Here is a 22,717-nt window from a genome sequence, read left to right on the forward strand (position 1 = left end):
CATAATATGTTTTCATACACAAATTAGCTCTATCCAGCCAACAAGGGTACAAACTTGTTAGAATTTATACCCAGGTCTCTAGAGGTCTTCGACCAAGCACAAAATACGCAGCTTTTCCAAAAATACTGAAGGTAAAACTCGAACTATATCGGAATAAACTGTTATTTTTTTCACGATTTCAAACTTGGTACCGTTAGTGGCTCACTATGTCGATACAATGGCCTGACGACGATGTTGAGTTTAGGTACTGATGCCAATTCACCCTGTATGTTTTATAGTAATCCAAGGGGAACGTAATTATTATAAAAGGATAATTCTATATTTTTTGCTACACAACAGTACGAAAGAGATGTAGGCTAAAACAAAGGATTAGACAGATTAGCATTTTACTCAAATTCTGACTTATAATATTTTAGAAGAAAGCCTCTTATTACTTTAAGGATTAGCTCTAAATTTGAATAAGCATAATCATTGTAGGCTTTAGCTCGCGCGCGTCGGGATTAAAGTTATAATATTAACATTTAATTTAAGACCTCTGTGTACTTTTGTACACCAAACCGCCAGCACACACGTGGCTGGCTAATTACTCACTTCTACATGCATAGTCAGAAAAAGTGCCTAATTAGTACGAGTATGAAGAAACTTTTTATAGTAAAAGAATAACAGTAATTTATCTTCTTTGTGCTGCTGCAATTTTCATGTATTGTGCTACTCTGCTGTGTGAGATCCTTAGAATGAGTGCGAAGTATCAATCGAATATATGGATTTATTACTAGTAAGCTAAGTAAAGATCCCACGTACCATTCCTCAGTATGAAATGTTGACTTTTAATTTTTTAGGCATTATATATGTGCAAATGACGTGTCCCATAGTACCTATATTATTATGCAATTGATTTGCAAAGTTATCGTACTGCTTGCAACAGTTTATCAGCGGCTTTGTCTCTTGGTTTCACGTAGGATTTCGTTGATTAGCGAGTTGAATATTAGTATCAAAGTGGAACCTGCAAAAACGGCCTGCAATTAACAAGGTTTTTCCTGCCTTAATTCGAACCAATTAAGGAAGATTCAGCTTGGCCTTTTCAACGGTATAACAGTTACAAAGAGCGTTTTATGTTTTATATAATTCAGCGAGTTGGCTTCGTTCATGAAATTAACTGGATGAATGAAATTAACTCGACGAATGGTTGAGCGTTCACTCGATTACGCCGGTGCAACAGTTTGTGTTTAGCGAGCTCCAATCATATTTCACGAGTAAACGGTTTATTGACGAGAACCAAAATGTATGCTTACCTATATAAGCTAAATGTATATGTTAGAAGGTTGGTAATAATGCGCATGCCAATAATTTAATTATTCAATGTAATGATTTATGTGTTTTATTTATATGGAGTTTTATTTAGTGTTAAAAGATTGCTGATGATTATATCATACGATAATTTATGCTAATTTAAAAACAATAAAGTAGCTGTTCTGACCTATAACTTGCTCACAGCTCACCATTGTACCATTAGCCCTTTATCGACAACCCAACTTATAAAATCTATTCGAAATTACGACACAGACAAAACCAACATCCACAAATAAAATCACATTTTCCATTTCAGATTGAGCCTTTTAAAGTATCGGAACTTGCAATTAAGTTCTGGTTTTCACTCAGCCCTCCTAATTAGGCGGAAATGTCTTTCGTAGCCACAAAGGCTTTTACGTAACTCGGTAACAGAGAGTCGATAATAGCTAGAATCGAGTGGCACAGCACAGCCATGCATCGGGTGAAGTTGTGCAGTCGGCGCTCGGTTGCAGCTCCCGATGATACATGGCGAGGGAAACTCACAGTGACGTATTCTAGAACACTCTACGGTTTTAAAGTTGTGGTAGATACTTGTGTAGTTGAAAAATCGGCAACAGTCTAGAGCTGTAGTAATTGGCTATGGAAATAAAGATAGAAACGCTTGAGCCAGAGTATGGTTTGCCACCGAAGGATTGGGTAGCCAGATAATCGTCAGTCAATGTATAAGGAAGAGGTGATAAGGCATTCGAAGAGGCGTCTATCGTGCACCAGTGATTTGGATTTATGTTTGTAATAGTAATTAAAAACGCTTTATTGCAAACATACACGTTTGTACATACGAAACTGGTATATTTAAAAGACTGAGTGAATGCATAATAAATGTTGCTATTTCATCGTCAACGTAGCACCTACATATTTTGCAGAAATGTTGAGTACTTTCATAAAACTTTATACCCTCGCTTGCTTCAAAGTTGTAGTAACTTGATATTTTTCATTTTTACTGGAGTACAACGAAGCATTTCTAAAGCTGCAGTGAATCCATGTGTAGCTCTAGAACCGCTGTGATGGCCTGAATACCGCATCTGTTTCTACCACCACGACGTTTAGTCCACGACAATGATATATGCGAGCAATAATAGCTTCTGTAACAAGGCAGTAAAAGCGCAAATGGAACGGGCCAGGTAAACATCTGTAAATGAGTAAAGTTCCGAATAACAAATTGCGTAATGGGCTGCGGTGTTTTGGAGTTTTTCCTACCGTCGAATGTGTTTGGTTAAGTTTGGTTTTGTGCCCGTATATTGGGGTGAGACGCTTTGTAATAAATAATGTTAAAGTTCTGTAACTAGCGAAAGTTTTGGAGAACTTACTTTATTATTGCTTATCATCTTGTCAAATGATATTATTATATTTTGCGCTCTGGCCAAGAACTTGTATTCCTTTCCCAAAATGATTGTTTGTCGTTTTTGCCTCACAGATGTTTTGACCATATAAGGACATAACTCTTCGTACCATTATGTTGGTATAACATTAACTTTATTTATATATGTATATTTCCTGAATATAAATTACCGTTCTTTTATGAATACTTACTAAATATGATTGGATATTTGTTAGCCCCAGAACCTTCAAAGTTATTTGCTTTCATAAAACATATTTAAATATTCAAACCTCAAGTTAAGGCAAGATTACAATTTAATGTTTTATCGAGGAACGAGGCGAGAAATTGTGAGAATCTGAAAAGGGTTAAACTAAAAGACTTGTTAAACATTTTGTTAGGGAAGTTTTTACCGAACATAAACCAAGGGAATTCCGGCTTAGTTAAATCGTTTGTTTTAGGAAGAAAATCGGAAACGTCAATTTTATCAAAAGGAATTCAGTCTTTTGGTCGCCTCTGTCGGCAAAATAGCAGTAAGATCTAACTGGCTAGCTAGGTCGTCTTGAACCACATTTCATTTTGTAATGGTGTGATAAAATAAAAATAAAAACTGTAATTAAGTATATGTTTCAAGATTGAATTAAAATGTATGATGCGTATGCTACGCCACTTTATTGCTACGCAACATTGCTACGACGGTAGCTACGCATTTCGTAGCACCACGCTACGGCGCGGCGGCGTAGCACACTCGTAGCAAAAGCTAAGGATTTTTTAAATTCACTTTAGCTTCGTCGTAAATGCTTTTTTTGTCGCTAGCAACTTTTTAATTTTAATAAATTGTATTCATACAAATAATACTTGTTGGTATAAATGTAGTACCTCTACTAAATGCAAATATTATGCTATTAGATTTTTGATTAACCGAAAGAAATAAAGAATAAAATATTTTGTATTAAAAAACCAAAAAGCCTGTTATATTATGTTCAGTATTGAGCAGGGTAACTTGAAAACTAGACACGGAGCACAAGGCTTCATAAAAGTGACCCTGCAATCGTACAAAGTCTCGACAAACACTGAAAACCACAAATATCGTTGCTGAAACCGGCTTTTTCACTTGAAATTTTCATTCGGCGCCACACTTTTCATATGAATTTCACACTTTTAGGTCGCCGGCTGACCTGAATCGTACGATGTGTGGCGCCGGCCTTTTCGACTTACTGATTATTTCACTCTTTTTGGTTTAAAATGTTTTAACACATCAAGGATTTTGGCTACCATTCACAAAATGGTGAGCAATTGCATTCTGAAACAAGTTATTAAGTTATATTGGACACGTCAGCTCTACACGGGAAAAATATAAGTTGCTCATAATTACAAGTCGTCTGACATACTTTCAGATTAAAATTAACCGTATCCGTATTATGATACCTACATTCACAATTTACTGTGCTTGCAATTGAAATCTCAATTATTCATACAGTATAAATACCCACCGTAAACTCAATAAAACAAGCAATACTGTATTGAAATAAGTAGAATAGCACAAAGGAACTAATCCAATGTTCCATTTGCAGCGAGAGTAAAGAGGTATGCACCAGCAGCTACTGAGTCGCGGCATTTTGCATAAAGAACACTATTTAAATTACAAAACAGTGAGAGAAGACTCGAGGAGGCTTCAAAGGTGATTTTACTGCAGATAAGAAAGCGCAGGGCTGAGCCCCAGTTCCAGTAAACAGCATCATCAAAAACATAATTCAGTAATAAATGTTTAATGACGATGATGATGATGATTCTATCCAACCGGATTCGGTCACGGCGACTGTGGCGGCATTTTTTTCATCTATTATTATGTAATGGTTTTAAACTTATAATTTACCTATCATATACATAAAATAAATTATTATATGAAACATTTAAATCAATATCTTTTGGGTACATATTAGAAACAAATTTACTTTATGTAGTAAAGCTTACTATAGTATAAATGATTATTTAAACGACAAAAACGCGTGGTCTTGTCCACCTCAGCTAAGGCTATTGAAAAAATGAAATGGATATAGGTACTTAAGTAAAATTGTAGGTACTAGATATATGTAAGTAAAAATTGTAATAGATTATAAGGAAAAAGTTGAAAAGATGCTCGAGGAGTTCCTTTCGCCATTTCTTTCCTTCTCAATGACAGGGCCTTTGTGAAATGGTGGTAGATGACTATCGACAAATAATTGTAAAATTTTACGTCGATTAAACCATTTGAATTTGAATTTGAATTTGACTATAATGATCGGTCTCGTTCTGTGACAGGCAAGCAATAAAATTGCTACAATGTATTTGAATTTTATTTAAAGGCCACTATTGTCGGACATGAACGAAGTACTCTGCAAAATACAGCAGCTATGAAAATATGTGCAGTGCACTAAATAAACTATTTTTTTCTTTCTGTCTTGGAAATGAGTACCATTTTCCGCCCTAGACAAAAGGGAAGATGGGCGAAAAATGGCATCGGGTGAGGCCTTATCGGTATTCATTAAGTATGGGTATTTCCATCATCTGTCGTGGAGCTCGAGTTTGGAAAAAACCCAACTGAACCAGCCTTCAGTTAATAAGTATTTAACTGTTTGTAGAAGTAGCAGAATGGGAGCCCTGGCCTATATACGGGGAGTGCTCTGAAAGCATCCGCGGCATCTCAACTGCGATCCGCACTCATAAGTTTGTTTTTCTGACGCGCTCGTATTAGCTTTTCCTTTATTAAAATATGATGAATATGATGATGTTATATTACAGATTTTGAGTGACACATACAGATATTTCAGTCACTTTATCACACTTGTCCGTATTCTGTAAAGGCAAGACTGAAAAATATTTAAGGTAGACCTTCGTGCAACTGGGCGTTAGATAGATAGTGTCACAGTTATAACCACAATTTAAAATATAAGTTTAAAGTACAATTACTAACCTAAACAAATGTTTGTGTAGCAGACTACTCTAGCATGTTTTTGTTCCATAGTTTTGGACTGTTTAACATTAAGATCCACAAGCATGAATTTATAAGAATGTATTAAGTAATAGCAATCTGTTTTTGTAAATTATAAATAAATACTTTCCGTTCGAGTAAAATATTTATGTAGTGGCCACTGACCACGGGAATGTAACAAATTAAGTTAAAGGTGGCCTTTACTCGTAAAAAGTTAACGACTCTACTAAAAAGTTAATGACAAAGATCTAATCTGTTGGTTTATTTCTAAAAGCCTCGGTATTATAAAATTAGGACCTTTTACAATTGTTATTATGTCCGTCTGTAATAACTAGGATATTTAGGTATATTTGATATGAAAGATTTTATTTATTTATTTATTTATTTATTTAACACACACACTTAATACTATTATGACAGTTATTCACCAATGCAATAGTTTAGTGTCACAAAATTATAACATTCTTACTTATTATATGAAGTACTTATATAATAGGTAGTTAAATACATAACAACATAAAAACAACATTTCAAACATGCTTATAACAAATAATATAAAGAGCCGCCTTGGTAAATTCACTCAGGGAGCAGTAAAATATGTCGATATTAGAATCTATGGCATTGAGCAACCGTATGGCCCGGGTCAGGGGAGCCTGCCGGAGGAGGTTCGTCCTGCCATTCGGAACGTCAAAAGTTCGGTTCAGACGTCGCCTCAAATAATCTCTCGGAACCGTTAGATAAATTAATAAACCAATACAATAAAACCATAAGCTATTTTAATTATTTACATCATCATCACATGCATCACGTCATCAAGTAAACACGAAAAACTTAATTTAGCCAATTTTAATGTCCCGAAAATCAAATTTAATGTCCAGAAATCGAATTCGGGTCCTCTGGGAGTTGAAGCAGCTCTAGCATTTGACAACTAAGCAGTTTTCCTCTTAGGTAGCACAGCACCTATACCACCCTTATACGATATGGTGGAACTAATCAAACAGCTGGTTAGTTATTCCAAAGAGGTCAGGGGGGCAACGGGAGTGGTGACGGGTTGAAATAGTTTGAATCAATGTGACTGGTCCCGGCTTAAATCGGTCAACCGGAAAAATGTAAACTACAGGGCGATTTGCCTCCATCGCTGAAAGCTTTAAAAGTTTGCCAATACCACTCTCTTTTTTGGTAAAAAAGACCTATGAATTTTCCTGATTTAAATGCTTCGTTTACGTTATTTTTCTGGGTATTCTAAAATACCTCCAGTAAAAATATGGAGTATTTCCCGGTATGATGGAAATATTGTTTGTTTACAAATGAAACATTTAGAGTAGACAAATAAAAAATTGTATTTCTTGCTAAACACAAAACGTAGAAAAGCATAAAAATTTAAAACTTTTGAATTTAGTACAAAAATCTACTATATTTCTCAAATGAGTATCTGTGAGTGACCCAATTTATAAAACTACTACAATTCGACATCAACGGGGCGGGGGCGGCAAAGACGTCTTAAGTAGTATGACAATGAAAACGTTCTACCATGCTGTGGAAAAAAGGGCCAGCTGAATACCAGCGCTGTGGCCTTATTGACGCTCTGGACAGCAACAAATGGTGTTATTGTTTGTTTTCCATAATTGTCTGTATTTGTTGTTGTTTTCAGTGTCTTAAATACTTAAACGTGTCTTTTTCTTTTATTACAGTATATGTGTGCAATAAATAATTATCCATGTTAAATCCTACCGTCCGTAGAAGCGTCCGTAGTCGAGCGGGCCTCAGTGATCGTAACTGATCGCTGAGGTTATTTATTATTATTATTTATTATTTATTATAGGTAGATACACCAACAGCATACATATTATTACAGGTTAAGCAACAACTGACACGGTCAGCCATTGGATGGGTGACCAATTTCAAGTGGTGCTTTTCTGGACGCTTCCGTGCTTCGGACGGCACGTTAAGCCGTGGGTCCCGGTTGCTGCTTCGGTAGCAGTCGTTAAGCCTAGTCAGAGGCCTTCGGGTGGCTTGAAAACATCTGACAGTCGGGTTGCCCACTTATCCGACAACTCTCTCAGCACAAGCTTGCTTGTGTTGGGGTCCACCAACCCGCACTTGGGCAGCGTGGTGGACTAGGCCTAAACCCTTCCTTCATTGGAAGGAGGCCCGTGCCCCAGCAGTGGGGACGTAATGGGTCATGATGTATGATGTAAATCTTACCGACGACCTCGAGCGGCGCGGACCGCAGCTCGGTGTGGAAGGTGGGCGCGTCGGCGGACACCTCGCAGCGGAAGCGCCCCGCCAGCGCCGGCGTCGCCTGCTGCAGCACCACGCGCCGCGCGCCCGACCGGGAGATCTGGGGGGTGGGAATCACTTAGATTAACAATATAGGAACCAGATGGTGTGTCACGAACGAAACCTAAGCAAAGCACTTTTCAAACTTTTAAATTAAACCTAATCACTACCGTTATACCAATGAATAAGGTCACAAATCTTCTAATCGATATGCAATGCTAAATAAGAGCTCATTGGTAGAATTTGGGTTTCATTTGGAAATTTCTTGTGCACTGACACTCCATCTTGTTTGCATATTGTTAGTCTAAGCCAGAAGGTTATAAATCTATCATCAACATCTTCTAGGTGACATCACATTGATCTAAGGGCGCCAGGGGGGTTACCATCACCGAAAAAATATTAATTAACAATCCTAGGGCAGCGTTGCTGGCCTGTCAAATCTGACGTAACTTGTATGAATCTGACAGATGTTTGACAGACGAGTGACACTGCTTAAGAATTGTTAATTGCTAATCGGTGGTGGTAACGTAGCAGAGGGTTAAAAGCTAACATCATCATCATTTCTAAGTCGTCAGTTGTCAAAGAGCTTTCATGGATTTAAATATGTAGATGCCACTATCCCGGAAACTACATCTCGGTATCAATAAGTTTTATTCTCTTTTATAACCCTTAACTTAACTTCCACTATACACAGCGATTCCAGCCTACAGAGGCTACCACCTACCACTGGCCTTTACACTAAGACTACTCGCGAACAAGACAGTCACACTCATCGTCACTATTATCATGAACCAAAAAACTGATATGGAACATGGGGACACACATCACTCTGTGAGAACAGAGCCTTTAACAAGACAAACATTTCTTTAATAACAAATATTAGATATTTCAAAATGACGAATGTTTGCCAAATAAGATCTGAAGAAACACTAAGTCGGTTCAAAACTATCTTCATTAATCTCGAGAGAAATTTCATTAGCTCTCGAGTCAGATATCAACGCTGCGCTAAGACGACTTTGGGTAACCGCAAATCTACCTCGAGCAATATCCTACTGAAACATCTATTACAGCTTTCGGTTGGGTACATTCGAATATGAAACTGTGGTGCGTATTCAGGGAAGCTAAACTGTGCCGTTGCGATGTTTAAACTTGTCCCAAGGACTTTTGTTTGTTAGCTGTTCGCATTGTTTGCCATGTTGTACTTATATTATTGTAATATTATATATTATTATGTAGGAATTTTACCTATACAGTATACAGGTGACAGGATGACCCACGACAATACCTTATGAAATGAGGCGTTTGTTAAAAAAAAAAAAGTTCCTTTTTGGAGAAATAGATGGCGTTGTCTGGGGTTGTACCAACTTTCAAACCCTCAGAACACACTCAGATCACAATATGTTATTCTGTGAGGCTAACGAAATGTGAAAGTGACGTAGGTAGGTAGAATTGTAGTATTATTTTCTCTATGATGTCGATGTCACTGTTGCTTCAGCGTTCAGTGCGATTGTGCGTACAGCCGTTCTTTTCAAGTTTTCTCAGTTTCCTTGTGTTTCTCCTGTATTAATTGAGTTGTAGTTGAGCTATCTGCTCCTCCTCCCTTGATACTGTAGAGTTAGTGCACATTTCTTTGGGATCTTATTTAGGATCATACAATAAATAAAAATAGAAAATCAGTTCTCGCACGCAGCACCCGTTCAAACGGCGCGCATAGAGAAAAGAACACTACGTGACGGCGCGGGTAGAACTATTCACAGAATACTTAGCACTATCCCAAGCCACATGCAGTCTGAGCCTCGGAAGGATGGCTCGCGCTACCACCCGACATTTAATCACAACTAGTGAGTTCTTATTCTGAGTTTAGTACTCTTTGCTCTCTATGTAATTTTTGACAGTTGGTACACTGCGTTTTCACGCCATCTATGGGCTTACCCAAAAGCTCAACTGACAGCTGTCAAGGAAAACGGCTCATTGATGTTGATTCTGAAGGCAGAAATTCTAATTTTAACGCTGTCAAACTAAAAAATTTGCTAGCATAAAATGACATTTACGGAAACTATCATAGAGTCGAATTTTAAACAAAGAAATTAAGGTTTTGACATCGCTAAATTTAAAATTTCTGCCTTCAGAATCGATATCATTGAATTAATAAAATTATGGAATATAATTAAATATAATATTTGTTGCAAAAAGTAGAATGTATTGCGCTTTCAAAGTTTTCCTTTATTCACAGTTAACAACAGGGTTCAGGGGAAAAGACCCACTAGTTCAATTGTATGATTTGATTAAACTACTGGAAAAATAAATTTTAATTAATTATTTTTTTATTCACTTTTATTGGGTTTGATTTCCGCGTAAGACATGCATATTTGTCATTCAGTAATTTTTCAGCAAAATGTTCTAACTTCAGCAGTATTTTATATAGGTATTCCCTTTTCGTGTGGCATTGCCGTGGAATACCCTGTGTAATATAATTAATTATGTTTTCAGAACCAGTCTCAAAAGCATCAGTGAGATTCTAAGAAGCTTTAATTAATTCATCATGAATCTGGTTCATGTCTATTTACTACATAACAAGCATCAATCCAGGTTACCCGATTATCCCACTGAAAAATATGAATACTCGTAGATTTTCACTAATAAGTTCAGTAATTTCCATTAGGTGATGTACTACGGAAGTAGCCTCTCTGAGTGACGTGTCAACTGTACTTTATATACGCCCGGCGTCTAGCACGGGGTGCAAGACGCGCACGTTAAGGCGTGACCAAAGTTTTGCGTCGTGCTCACATTACGCGGCTTCGAGAGTGAGTTAGACGGAAAACTTTTGTCATGTCTTGACGTGTGCGTCTTGCGCCCCGTACTATGCCATTTGGACAGTGACACGATTTTGACTGCCTAATCCTTTCACCACGGTAACATTCAACAAGATAAGAATAACCCTTTAACAGGCTAACGAAACTAAGCTGTCGAATTACGTTACTCTCTCATAATAGTATTCAGAAAAAACAAAAATCACCCGTAAAATTCCATCAAAACCATACTCACATCGACCTCAATCCCGGGCAGAGGGAAGACCCTCGTGTGCGGGAGTTCCTTCGGTATGTACCTATAGAACTCCTCCCGGCCGCGGTACCACTTGACGCTGTACAGAGCCTCTTCATCCTCCAGCTCCCAGCTGCACTCCAGGGTCACCGTCTCCCCGACGAGGACTGCTGGCGGCACGTTGATCTCGAGGTTGTGGAGGCCGCGGACACCTGCAAGGATTTATCAGGGTTAGGGCTTTAGGTAAGCGTAGCGTGGATAGCCCTCCGGGCCGCTCGACCGACGGCCTTGGACATGTGGTCGGTAGTGGCTGGATGAGGAAGGCCGAGGACAGAGTGTTTATTTATTTATTTTATTTTAACACTTTATTGTACACAAAAAACATAAATATATAACAATTTATAAACACAGTAAAAGCATACAGTGTTGTGGCGCTGCTTGGGAGAGACCTATGTCCAGCAGATAGGATAGGAAAGAGCAGGCCGTGGGAGTTTTGCAAATTCGCATCGGAACTCAGGGCCGCCACACTGCACCAGTGTGGAGACGTATTATTTACAACATTGGCACATCTCGCCTCAGTGGAAATTGCTAAGCAGAGATATTTTATATTTGTATGTAGCGGTGGAGGCGAAGGTAGGTAGTTATATGTGAAATATGCCTTGACAAACCAACTGATGCACTACGACTGAGTGTCATTCTCTCCGTTTATCTGCACAGCTTCGTTGGATTTATCCGAGCTGAAAAACATCTGCCTTTTGGACATTATTTTATTTTAAAATATACAATAGCCAACAGGCGTACACTAAACAAATATTACGAAAAAAAAAATACAACTAAGATTCAGTGTAAACCCAATTACAGGCTATCACAACATGCATGACAACTTAATATATTACATTTATTTCTTAAAATAGTTACAAATAAGTAAGTACTTATACCAAATTTTAAACATATAAGTAAACATTCATAACAATTTATGAACCAACTGGGTGAGATCTTTCTTAAACTATTACCTACCTAGGCATAACCGCATTGGTGTAGGGTGGCGTGAGCCTTAGGGAAGGCAAAATCGCCTAACCCATATCTAGTGTGTTACCATGCTACCATGATACCAGGCAGCGTCGTAAGGAAATTAAAATAGTTATCAATAAAATAAATAACTCATCCAGGGCTGTGCAAAATTTTGTTTGACATCCTGTGTTTTTAATTCAAAGTGTTCGTTTAAACACAACATAGACATCGTCATGCAATTATGGCTCCAGCGTTTAGCAGAATTTCGGCTCTGGTTTGCTGCTCCAATTTTCAGGGGAGTTAGGCTGTCCTGGTTACAAAAGGGAACATGTACAAAGGTTCCAGTCGAAAGAGCCATGTACAAAAGCATTACCCTCTCCCAGAATATACTAGTTCGGGCTTTCGGCTGTTTGTGGGAGTATACAGTGTAAATAATAACTAAACGTGTTCTTTATGAATTCGTACATACTAGTGCTAGTATTTTTTCATGAGTAAAAGTTTAATTTGACGGAGACTACACTAATTGGACCGTCTCGACCGTACATTAATTGTTGCATTGTTACATTAAATTTGGTTGTTCTCGGCGTTAGAAGATATTTTTTTTGTATTAATTACAACTTTTTCATGGTATATAGTCATTTACTTGGGGTTGTAGTTTGTATCCATTCTAAAATCGAAATACAGATGTTTTTTCGTAATCTTTTGTTTATTTACCGAACCCCTTAAATAATAATATGTATAGGTCTTCATACGATCCCAACAGGAGGCTTTGAACAGGTGAAATAATTTTCCAAACTTTTACACTCACCGTCGTAGCATAAGTAGGTTTATACTTTTGTACCTTGTCAAACTAACGACCGTAAATTTTTAAATGAATAGTAGTATTATATATGGTCGTTATGTATTGGATTATAGATAGAATCATTAGTTTAACAAGGTGCAAAAGTATATACCTACTTACGAAGCTGTCTGTACTAGCTTATATTATTATTACCAGTGGATTTGTTAGAACAACTTCAACATTAGGTAATTTAATCGAACCTCGGCCGAAGTTGAGCAATACTCAACAAAGTTCGAAGCGCAAATTAAGATTAATTTAATAATAACTTTTGTTTACTTCAAGTCGCTTGAATCATAAATTAACAACACAAATTTTGACCGATTATCTTAATTACATTTATGTATCTACATTATATTAATTGCGGTATGCATTATGATTTTAGCAGTATTTTCAAACCAATTATTTTCATAAACCAATATCATAATCATGTCAAAAGCTAAACAGAATTAAAAACACTAACACAATACAAACTCTTACTCTAGCCACATGAAAAAGGAAAATTTAAATACAGCCACCAAAGCTTGAAAAACCTTAAACAATTTCTTCAAACATGAAGCAAAATTATTCAAACGGAAAAATTTACTCGAGAGAAACGCAATTTTCTCGAGATAAGTTATCCCGGGGGATTAGGAAGTGCCTGATGAAATATTGAGCAGTCCACCTCTGAGCAAATACCGCCTCCCTTTTATCTTACAGCCTTCAGCTTTCAGGGCTTACGGTGAGATTTTTACAATGAATTGATTCGTATTATCCGCAGGTACTTACTTGATCGTGATTTGGTAACTTTTGCCAGTTTTATATTTTTTAGATTTTCATATATGTTAAATAAATTAATAGGTATGCAATAGGTACCTACATAATCATATTATGTTATTTACTTTACTGTACTACTCTCTGAACGTACAAACTTACCATTATAGTTATAAAGGAAGAATTACTTACATCATCACGCACAGGTGATGGGCCTAGTTTAGGTAACAATGTTAATTATTACCTAATTATCTTGTGCAAACTGATATTTGCTATACATAATTTTCTGTCAATTCATCATTCATAATAATCTAAGATATCTTTAAGGATACTTTAATAATGTCTACCGAGCCGTATGGATAAACATGGATTGAGATAGAAAACTTACCCTCTAAAGTACTCTAAACAAGCTTGAAAAGTTTAGCAAACACAAACAAACTTGCAAGAATGAAAAAACAACATATTTTTAAACTTCATTTCACAGTGACGATTCTGCTATACTTATTACTTAGCGGGTCACTGCATGGCATGTGGTTGAAATAGTCTTTACTACTACGCGCAATCTGTTACGCTGGTTTCATAACATAACTTGCCACAGCTTTTTCACGCATGTTTTTCTGTGATAGGTATAAGCAGTTGTAAATACATTTCTTGCAGTATTAAAACGTGTGAATGGTTTTATGGACATTATATGCTCCACTAACATAAGTACTTAGGGCTCCTACTAGTGTTGCCCAAATGCAAGAACAAGACGAGACTTAGCCAGTCTTGGTCTTGGTCTTGCGCCAATACACCTGGTCTTGGTCTTGCGCTCCCAGTCTTGGTCTTGGTCTTGGTCTTGCAGCAAGAGTCTTGCAAGTCTTGCAATTACCTATTAGTCTATTACTATTTATTAAAGTTTACTTTAAATCTTAGAAAAACGTATTATAATTGGAACATTGTGAGCTTGAATTAACATAGCCATAGTAAAGATCAAGCAGATTAATAAATAACTGAAGATTTGATAAGAAATTCAAAAAATCAACTGACCTATATGTCGTTTTCCATGGAAGTAACTGTTTCTTAATAAACATTTATGATTTATAAGCTTACATTTGCTAAAACATGTAAAAAAACAAATTAATTACAATAACTTGACTGTATTTTAAAGAACAATACTTATTTATTTATTTATTTATTCATTCTTCATCATTCTTCTTATCTGTCTAGAAAGAGATTGAACCCTCAACGTATAAGAAATTTAATAAAATAAATGGTTAAAACATAACTATGCATGCACTCAGTTTGATTTTAATAGATATTTTGGAACACCTGTAGGTACTCTTAAAATTCGAAATTATTTTGCATGAGTATACCTACGCCCTATGGCGGCAATCAAATAGGGTCAAATGTTATGATTTCGGCGTGGCGGCAACGATTGTTTTAGATTTCAAAAGAAGCCGCCGGCGCGTGTATCATAACTAGGGCGTGCAAAACCGGAAGGTTTTCAAAACCGGTTTTGAATTTTCGGTTTTTAGCCTCAAAACCGGGTAACCGGTTTTTTACCGGTTTTGATATTACTTATATATTTTTTGTCATACAGTACTAATTAAACAAGGAACCCATATTCTTAGATAGAGATATCCACAAAACATACGAATAAAACATTTTTTATGATATACTTACCTGTTTTTAATCAACCATATGACAAATTAATAATTTAGTGAACAGGAAAAAAAGTTAAATAAGAATTATCATAGTACCCACTGTTATCACATCTACAAAAAGTGTGTGGCACCTTAATGGTGTTTTTATATCGTTCTGTTATCATCAATAATTGTATATTTTAAACATACAGGCAGATTTTGAAAAAAAAAAAACATTTATCGTCTGATTCTTACGACCACTCTATAGTAGCAGTAAGATGATGAATGTTTTTTTGATGTATTACAGATTTGTTCATATCAACGCAACGAAAGAAAGCCTAACGGCCTAACTCATTGATGGACACGACTGCATTTGATTTGACGTCCTCAACACTTCATGAAAAAAGTCCATAACGTCGAATGCAGTCCCCGCACTTGGCCTAATTATATTTTCAACAACGGTCAATGCAGTCTTGTTTTACCTAGAGTTTGTATGAAGACCACCTTGTTGTGCTTTATTGGGCAAGATTTCAACGTTATAATTATGTGCACCCAGAGTACCTTTTTTCACACAGTAATAAGTTTTCATACAGCAAAAAGTTTGAACTCACACGCACACATCGGTCACTGACGTCGTGTTTGCTTTACTGCGCCTAGGCAGAGTGCCGGCATGTGCACCAGAAAATCGTCACTCAATTTCCATACAATATTTTAGTGCTTTTTTTATGAGTTTCACCATTAATCTAGTGTCCATCAGTGTGCCGACCGATATACAAATTCTTTTATTTTTAGAGTTTATGGGTTCAACTTCTAATGTATGTAAAAAAGTATATAAAAATACGATCAAAACCGGTGAAAACCCGGTTTTCAAAACCGGTTATGAAAAACCGTGAAATATTGTCCGGTTAACCGGTTTTCGGAAAAACCGGTTAACCGGTTTTGCACGCCCTAATCATAACCATGTACTTCCGAAAAGCGGCAAATTTCTTTGAGAAGTAAGTACAAAACCTTTGATGCCGCATTATCAAAGTGCCGATGGTTAAAACATAACTATGCATGCACTCAGTTTGATTTTAATAGATATTTTTTATTCGCTATGTTTATGGTATTAGTCGTAATGCGCATAGGTCCAGTTTTTCATATTCTTTGATAAAGTTTTTTGCGTCTCATAGAATTCCTAAGCGTACCTACCTATACACCGAACTGTTACACCTAACTACTCAGTGAAATAGCGCTAAGTCCTAGCTGCAAGACGCAAGAGTCTTGCAGGCTATGTCTTGTTCTTGCTCAAGCCTTGCACGGTCAGTCTTGGTCTTGGTCTTGCTAAAAATACGCGGTCTTGTTCTTGGTCTTGGTCTTGCAAAAACGCAAGAACAAGACCAAGACTGCAAGACCAAGACTGAATTTGGGCAACACTAGCTCCTACGTATAAATCACTTGAAAAATGGGTGTTATTTGTCGAGACGTTTCTTTTGCACCGACACTCTATCTTGTTATTTTATGTTTATCAAAGTGCACAAGTACTGTACAACGAGCTACAAATGCATTTTTGCCACCTCTTCATTCAGAAATCAATAAAACTAGCTTAGTAGAATAGGGACATAAGTAGAGCATTTTTCACGTGATCGTGTTTGCACTTCACTAGCGCCACGGCACGCCACGCCACGCCACGCTACCGCCTCCTGACAATGTGTATCGTGGGAATTGAGCACCGTGGCTCCTTGGGGACCGCTTATCGTACGGGCACACGCATCTGTGTCACAGAGGAGTTTATTGATGTACTTGAACGCAGGACAATATTCTAAAGATTCTGCTAAATTAAATGTTGGTACATTTTTATTCGTTCAGCCTTGGGGTAGTGAATGTACATTCAATTTAACGTTTCATACTTTTCTTTAGTGGTGAAAATATTAGTTACCTAGTCAGAGTAGTGTTGTCCATTCACCACCACTGAGACAAACTCTATCAAACCAAGCTATAGGTTGTGTTTGTCACCACAGAAGAACTCGTAATTCGTCTTTGTAGCGATAACTTGATTATACCGTACAGTCATAATCATAATGTAGATAGTATTAATTGTATAGTCTTGATATCACCTATTAGAATTCACTCATGCTGATTCAATGATGATAATTGAAAGCCACGTTCGTAAGTAGGGCTCTGTACCTAAGCGCCATGAATAGTATTCTGTATATTATTCTCTTACAAAACATTTAGCTGCTCTGCTGTTTTCTGGGTATAATTAAAGGAAGGTGATTACCCAAACTGTACGACTTCGTAAGCTCGCCTCATTAGTGCGGTACGTAGAGCCACAGCCTCTTGAAACTTTCAGAATTTTATATACATTTACCTATTTGTATTAAGTACCTAATTTCTGTTTTTAGAGTTATATTGTTTGAGTTTTTTAGTTATAGTTTTTTAGTTATACTGTTTTGAGAGTTATATTTTTATTGTAAACTTGTCTATCAAATTGGCTTAGCTGTAAGGGTAGACTAAGTTATTGAAATAAAATAAATAAATAAATTTATGTAGAGACTGATTACATTATTTTTATTTCAAGAGCGGTTGCTGCGCCCGCATCTAATGTGGAGGGTATCGTAATATTATATAATATGTGGGGACATCTCACAACATGTATGATTTTACAAGAAGTAAATTACCTATATAAGTTTTTAAAGTTATTTAATTTTATCAGGGTTTTTAAAATGTTGTTGAATGTAACTACTTAATTACCACCAAATTATTACCCACCCTTAGCCAATTCTGCGTGGAACCCACCTCAAAATTACAAAGCTATTGTAGCATTGACTCGGCTGAAACCTGTCTGCGTCCCCGTATCGGCCAGACCTTTGTATCGTGTTAATAAATTGCCTAAAGAACGCCTCCATATATTAACGTCACACCCTAGCGGTCAACCCGTGGTGTGGAATGTTAAGGCCTGTGCAGACGGATGGGACGGCCTAATGTGTCTGCCTTTATGCCGCGATTACAAATGTTGTTTCATAAATATTCAAAGTGATTTTTATCTCTGTGGACGTGCAATTAAAATGGCACGATAACCTTCGTGCCATCCAAATTCATAACCACTTTTCAGCAGGTTTTTTGGACGCGGTCTAATAGAAATGTGAAATTCTACTATCTGAAAAATACCTTTGGAATTAATCTTATTAATAATCGTTATAATCAAAACATGTAATTTGTTGTATCTTACTACAATATGAATATCCCATCAAAAACAATACTTGTCAAAAAAACCAAGTCTCGTAACTCAGTTTGACGACCGAATGGCGTAGTGGTTAGTGACCCTGACTACTGAGCCGATGGTCCCGGGTTCGATTCCCGGCTGGGGCAGATATTTGTTTAAACACAGATATTTGTTCTCAGGTCTTGGATGTGCCCGTAAAATGGCAATAGGCCCGCCCCCTATTACATTGAGACTTACATAACACTCTGGCGAAAAGTGGGTGCAGCAATGCACCTCTGCCTACCCCGCAGGGGAGTACATTTAGTACAAGGCGTGAGTGCGTGTGTGCGTAACTCAGTTGTTCTACGGTAAAAAGTTGTGAGATCCATGTAATACCAAGTCTTATCCACGCACGCATCTCAATCTTAAAAATCTTTAATGGTTTATATAAATATATTGACTCAGCCATCGCATGGAAACACTTGTTAATTAAATTATTTAGTGCGATGACCAAGTCAATATATTTATATACTGCCGTGCCCCCAGATATGTGATTATGAAATTATTTAAGAAGTTATGTTATCTAGAAAACTGGACCTAAATTGAAAAAAATTACTCGAGTTGGTGGGGGCAACTACCGTGCCCCCAAATATTTTAGTTTTCCCTTGATTCATACACCAAAAACTACTTATATTCCAAATTTGAAGCTTCTAGGTCTGCTAGAAGTGCCTTAGAATTTTTATGATCGGTGAGTGAGTGAGTGAGTGAGTGAGTGAGTGAGTCAGTGACAAAATTAAGTAACTTTGACCCGTTATAATTCTTAAACTTCTGGTTCAAATTGAATGAAATTTTAAATATACCGTGTCTTTACAATGCCTACCATGGTTAGTGAAAATTCAGTCTTCTAGTGTTTTCCACAACGAAGTTACAGGGGGGCGAAAATGGCCTGAATTGCTTCGAGAAAAGGATGGTACGACGTGCCGCTTTTTTGCTTGACACACTGCCGTGCCCCCAGATTTATCAATTGAATGAAACAGTACCTAGTTAGAGACAATAATAATAATTCACACTATGTATGGGTATGTTGGTTCGTTGGACGCCTCTCCTACAAAATCCTGATCCTGTCCCTTATTGAAATTCCCTTAAAATTTAAAGAAATTTCCCTCCTTTTAAAAAATATTGTAGGTTAAGTATTTTTCGAAGTAATCCCATGGAAAATTATATGTCTATGGTGTATGGATACAGTTGTATTGTAATATAGCTGTTGGTTCATGCATGTCGATCATAATCCTAATTAATGCTAATTGAGATATCGCATATTAATGTTATAGGTAATCAAAGCCGTTATAAGACCTGAATGATGTTATGTAAATACATAATATCATGTCATATCAAATTTAGTAATGGTCATCTCTAATATAGGTCATATTTGACCCATGCATAATATAGCAACCCGTAAACTCAGTTCACTAGAATGAAAACGAATTTGGTATCCTTCAGATGTATGAAAACGTGTTTCGAACCCACACAAGCGTCTCATTATGTGATTATGAATACTGTAATTAGTAAATTTACACTCACGAGCAATTAAAAATTTCCATCTGCCCTCGTCGTTCAATGTGTCACTGGACCTTTTTCATTGCTCGTAAGCTCGTGACTACTCGTGAGTGTCAGGTATTATAAAAAAAATAAGATAGGTATATTTATTTTCAGTTGTGAAAGAAGCAAAAAATACATAGTCGATGCCATAGGGGTTCTCGCAGGTTATCGAAGTTATCAGATACTTCTAGTTACGCCAACAAACAAATTCTACATCCTAACTTCACTCGTCTCCCCACTTGGTCGTTTGAACTTAAGGTGTACAATATTTATGGGAAACTTCACATAACTTTATTGAACTATTTTACGTTTGTTTATGTTCTACAAATCTACACAACTGACAACGGAGTAGCACTTACTGCATGCGAAAATAAGTCACTATGGAATTGGATATTTCCTGTATTCAAGTGAAACAAATACACAGTACAGTGTCAACTATCCAATTTGATGTTTGCACGAGGAATGGTATCGTTGAAGCAATTGTCTCGTTGAAACGAAACCTCATCCCATATCTCCCCAAGGACGACTCTATTCTCAAGTATCTATTCTATTGCCTCGAATATCGACTGTTTAGTCTATAGTCTATTGTGATGTCAATCAGTATACAAACGTGTCTAGTATTCAGGCTATTTCAAGTCTGGGCGCGATTGATGTTATTTAAAGGAACATTTACGGTGCTGATATAGAGCCGATACCTACTCGGTCTAAAACTCTAAACATAAATTATAAAGAAGGGTGCAATGTGAAATTAAATATGTCGGTATTATTAGCAAATAGCGGCGAAAGTCCAGTAATGTTTAAACACAGGACAAAGTTGTAATACATATTTTTTTCGAATGGTCTGTACCATTCGAAATAATGACGATAATCTTCTTCTCATTCTTTCTCATGACCCCAGTGGAGCTACGGGCAGACACATAATTTCTCGAGTAAAACAATATTATTTGAAATAACAAACGTTAAATTTTTATCTTTAATATCACTTTAGACGCCACTGTATTTTAGTAGTAACAAAGTAAATAAAGAGAAAACTGAAATAAAAATAAGGTTTGCCATTACCAATTAATCACTACGTGGTGCTTAAAACCACACTACTTAGTTCCATTCCAGTCTAGAACTATGTAGGTACAGTTAATAGTTTTTGAACAAAGGAGCAACATGTATTTTGCGGCCGTACACTGAAAATAAACACTTAGCTGTAATCCGAAAGAGTGCATTTTAGCTTGCAGCTGGAACTGCTGCTTTGTTTTGTATAAAATGGGTTTCTAGATTTATTACCAGTGAGATTCAGTGGGTATTGTTTGGAAGTTTCGAAAGGATTTCTAGTTTACGTCGATACTCTTAGCAGGTACGCCGGCTGCCGTGGAAAGTGTAATTAATATTGTTTTCATTGTTTAGGTACATGACCTAAAACTGCTAATTACAGGTTTCCAAATTAAGTATTGATATGGACCAATAATTTATTAAACATTTAAAACATAAGGTAGAAAAAAATTTACTCATTCAAAAACGGCGATACCGCTCGCAACCTATGACGTGACTACAAATGTAGGTTCAGCGAAAAGCGGGTGAGTCCTCTGACTACCCGGGATTACAGTCGTGAGCATATGTATGTAAATACGTTTATTATTTAAAAAATATAAGATTATGTAGGTACCTAATCTAGAAACTGAAATTTTGATTTAAGTATTTTATTTTTGTTCTAAGTGTTGTGTGTAGTAGTAATGTTTTGCGTTTGAGATGTCTATTTATTAGCAATTTACAACATTTACAAAAATATTTTTAACATACATTTGTAAGCATCTTATAAAAGTTCATTTAAGCACCATCCTAAATATTATTTTTGTTATTATATTTTATCATCACTGGGTGATGTATGTAACTAAGTATGCTACTTTTTATCCCGAATTCTGCCTTGAAACTCTTTAATGGGGACATTACTACTATTTGTAGAAAACACAATAATATAGGTACTTATACATTTCAACTCTTGAATTGATTTTAAACTAAAATGCGTTTTTTTTCTTTATTTTTTTTTAATAAATAATGTATCGATCGGCTAGCTAATTCCTACGAGTTTGTAACTTGATAATAATATATTCATTAAATTGATTATGTTATGATCTATCTGTAGGCACTGTATTTTAATAACGGAGATCCGTCCGTTCATTTAATATTCCTCGAATCATGAGAATACCTACCTACCTGTATGCCTATTACGTAAATTGAGAACATCCAAGTCACGGTTTCATATTTTGCGTGAGTTACATACTACATCGCGCTCGAGACATGAACTGAAGATGACAGCACCGAATTGGGATTTGGCAGTTTCTGCAAGTCACCCTCAATCACGTAATAGAACCTCAACATCGCTGACTGAAATGCTTGTAAGCAGGTGCTTATTACTTATTCATATGTGAGTATTTGTTTCGCAGTGTTGTTTGAAGGGAGGTTACTAATGATGGTCGTGGAGTGAACTTCGGAATTTGTTCCTTTCCTTAATATATTAAATATAATGATGCTAATTATAGGATGCGGACGATGGAATGGTTTTAATACAACTAGATAGAGTCGTGGCTCGTGTAGCAGCGCTCTGAGACTTAGTTTTTCGGCATATAGAGAGACCCCCCTGAAGCGGATTAACAGACAAATGACATAATGTAAAAAGGCAGAGCCAAGTCGGGACTCTCTGAAATCTTTTTAGGCTTTTGCGACATTAAACAGACTGAGATAAAGCACTTTAACCGTT

General features: G+C 36.6%; 1 protein-coding gene across 1 annotated transcript in view; it reads right to left on the minus strand.

The window, feature by feature from the left end:
- The window catches only part of LOC105393833, a 43,867-nt gene that overhangs the window by 11,935 nt on the left and 9,215 nt on the right, over positions 1-22,717 (minus strand). The window contains exons 3-4 of the mRNA XM_038105536.2: positions 10,962-11,170; positions 7,842-7,977 (exon numbers count right to left, since the gene is read on the minus strand). Coding sequence (XP_037961464.2) covers positions 7,842-7,977; positions 10,962-11,170 — 345 coding nt within the window. The remainder of the gene's footprint in view (positions 1-7,841; positions 7,978-10,961; positions 11,171-22,717) is intronic.

This window comes from Plutella xylostella, chromosome 22 (assembly GCF_932276165.1).
Source record: "Plutella xylostella chromosome 22, ilPluXylo3.1, whole genome shotgun sequence".
Taxonomy (NCBI): Eukaryota; Metazoa; Arthropoda; class Insecta; order Lepidoptera; family Plutellidae; genus Plutella; species Plutella xylostella.